The 925-nt window shown below is 71.7% G+C and overlaps 1 protein-coding gene across 1 annotated transcript in view; it reads right to left on the bottom strand.

Moving 5' to 3' along the window:
- Window positions 1-536: 536 nt before the first annotated feature.
- LOC104989229 (MICAL-like protein 2) overlaps window positions 537-925 on the bottom strand; it is a gene marked incomplete at its 5' end in the record, with an annotated part of 5,371 nt that continues 4,982 nt past the window's right edge. Inside the window, one exon of the mRNA XM_010840854.1 lies at window positions 537-721. Coding sequence (XP_010839156.1) covers window positions 627-721 — 95 coding nt within the window. The remainder of the gene's footprint in view (window positions 722-925) is intronic.

The following is a 925-nucleotide window of genomic DNA, read 5'->3' as shown; positions in this document are numbered from 1 at the left end:
GTGACTCGCCGTGCTGGGCTGGGAGGCTGAGCCCTGGGAGGGAGGCTGACTGCGGTCCAGGGGCCCGGGCTGGCGCTGCCGAGGACGCAGGTCTGGGCTGCGAGGAACCTCTGCTCCCTCAGGCCTGCCCTGCGGGACCGTGGCCCCCTTACCCCGGGTCGGGCAGGGCGGTGCCTGGCTCTCCCTTGCTGGACGCCAGGAACACGGCCCACAGGGGCCCAGCTGGCCTTCACCTCAAAGGTCAAAGTCACAGATCTAGACGGGCATCCCCACGAGTGGGGGGCCCGCACCCGGTGCAGTTTGCAGAGACCCGGCCCTGCCCTGGCTCCTGAAGGCTCACGTCTAGCCTGTCCGCGCCACCAGGCCAGGAAGCAGCCAGCAGGCCCATCCCAGAGGGCCCAGGCCGGGTCCAGAGAGGCTGTGAGTGCCCTAGGCCACAGGCCTGTCCACGCAGCAGCAGAGGACGGTGGCTAAGACCTCTGGGCTGCCAGGAGCTCAGGGCCGGACGGGACACGGAGGCCAGGCTACGCGTCAGTTTCTTTATTGAGGCGCCCGGGACCCCGCAGAGCGGGCAGCGTGGGTCCCACCCCACCCGCAGGTGAGGGTCCTGCAGCGCCACCAGGCGGCTACTCGGGGGTCCTGCTCCGGCTCTTGGGGGACCAGATGCTGGACAAGCGGAATCTGGGCTTCTTCCTCTGCTCCTCGCCGCTCCTCTGCAGGTCTAGGGGCGGACACAGGGGCCTCGCTCGCCCACCTGGAGGCCGGCTCCCCACAGCCTCCCACCCGCGGGGCCTCCCAGGCCCCAGCAGAGCCCACCCGCCGCCCTCCCCAGGGGAACGCGCCGAGCGCCTGCCTGGAGAGCACCCGCCGGGCTGGGCGCCATCTGGGGGACGAGGCCTCCCCTCGCCCCGACCATGGGACCCCT

Source organism: Bison bison, unplaced genomic scaffold, assembly GCF_000754665.1.
Source record: "Bison bison bison isolate TAMUID 2011002044 unplaced genomic scaffold, Bison_UMD1.0 scf7180017846831, whole genome shotgun sequence".
NCBI lineage: Eukaryota > Metazoa > Chordata > Mammalia > Artiodactyla > Bovidae > Bison > Bison bison.
Note: the sequence above shows the minus strand (reverse complement) of the source record. Positions and strands in the feature narration are given on the sequence as shown.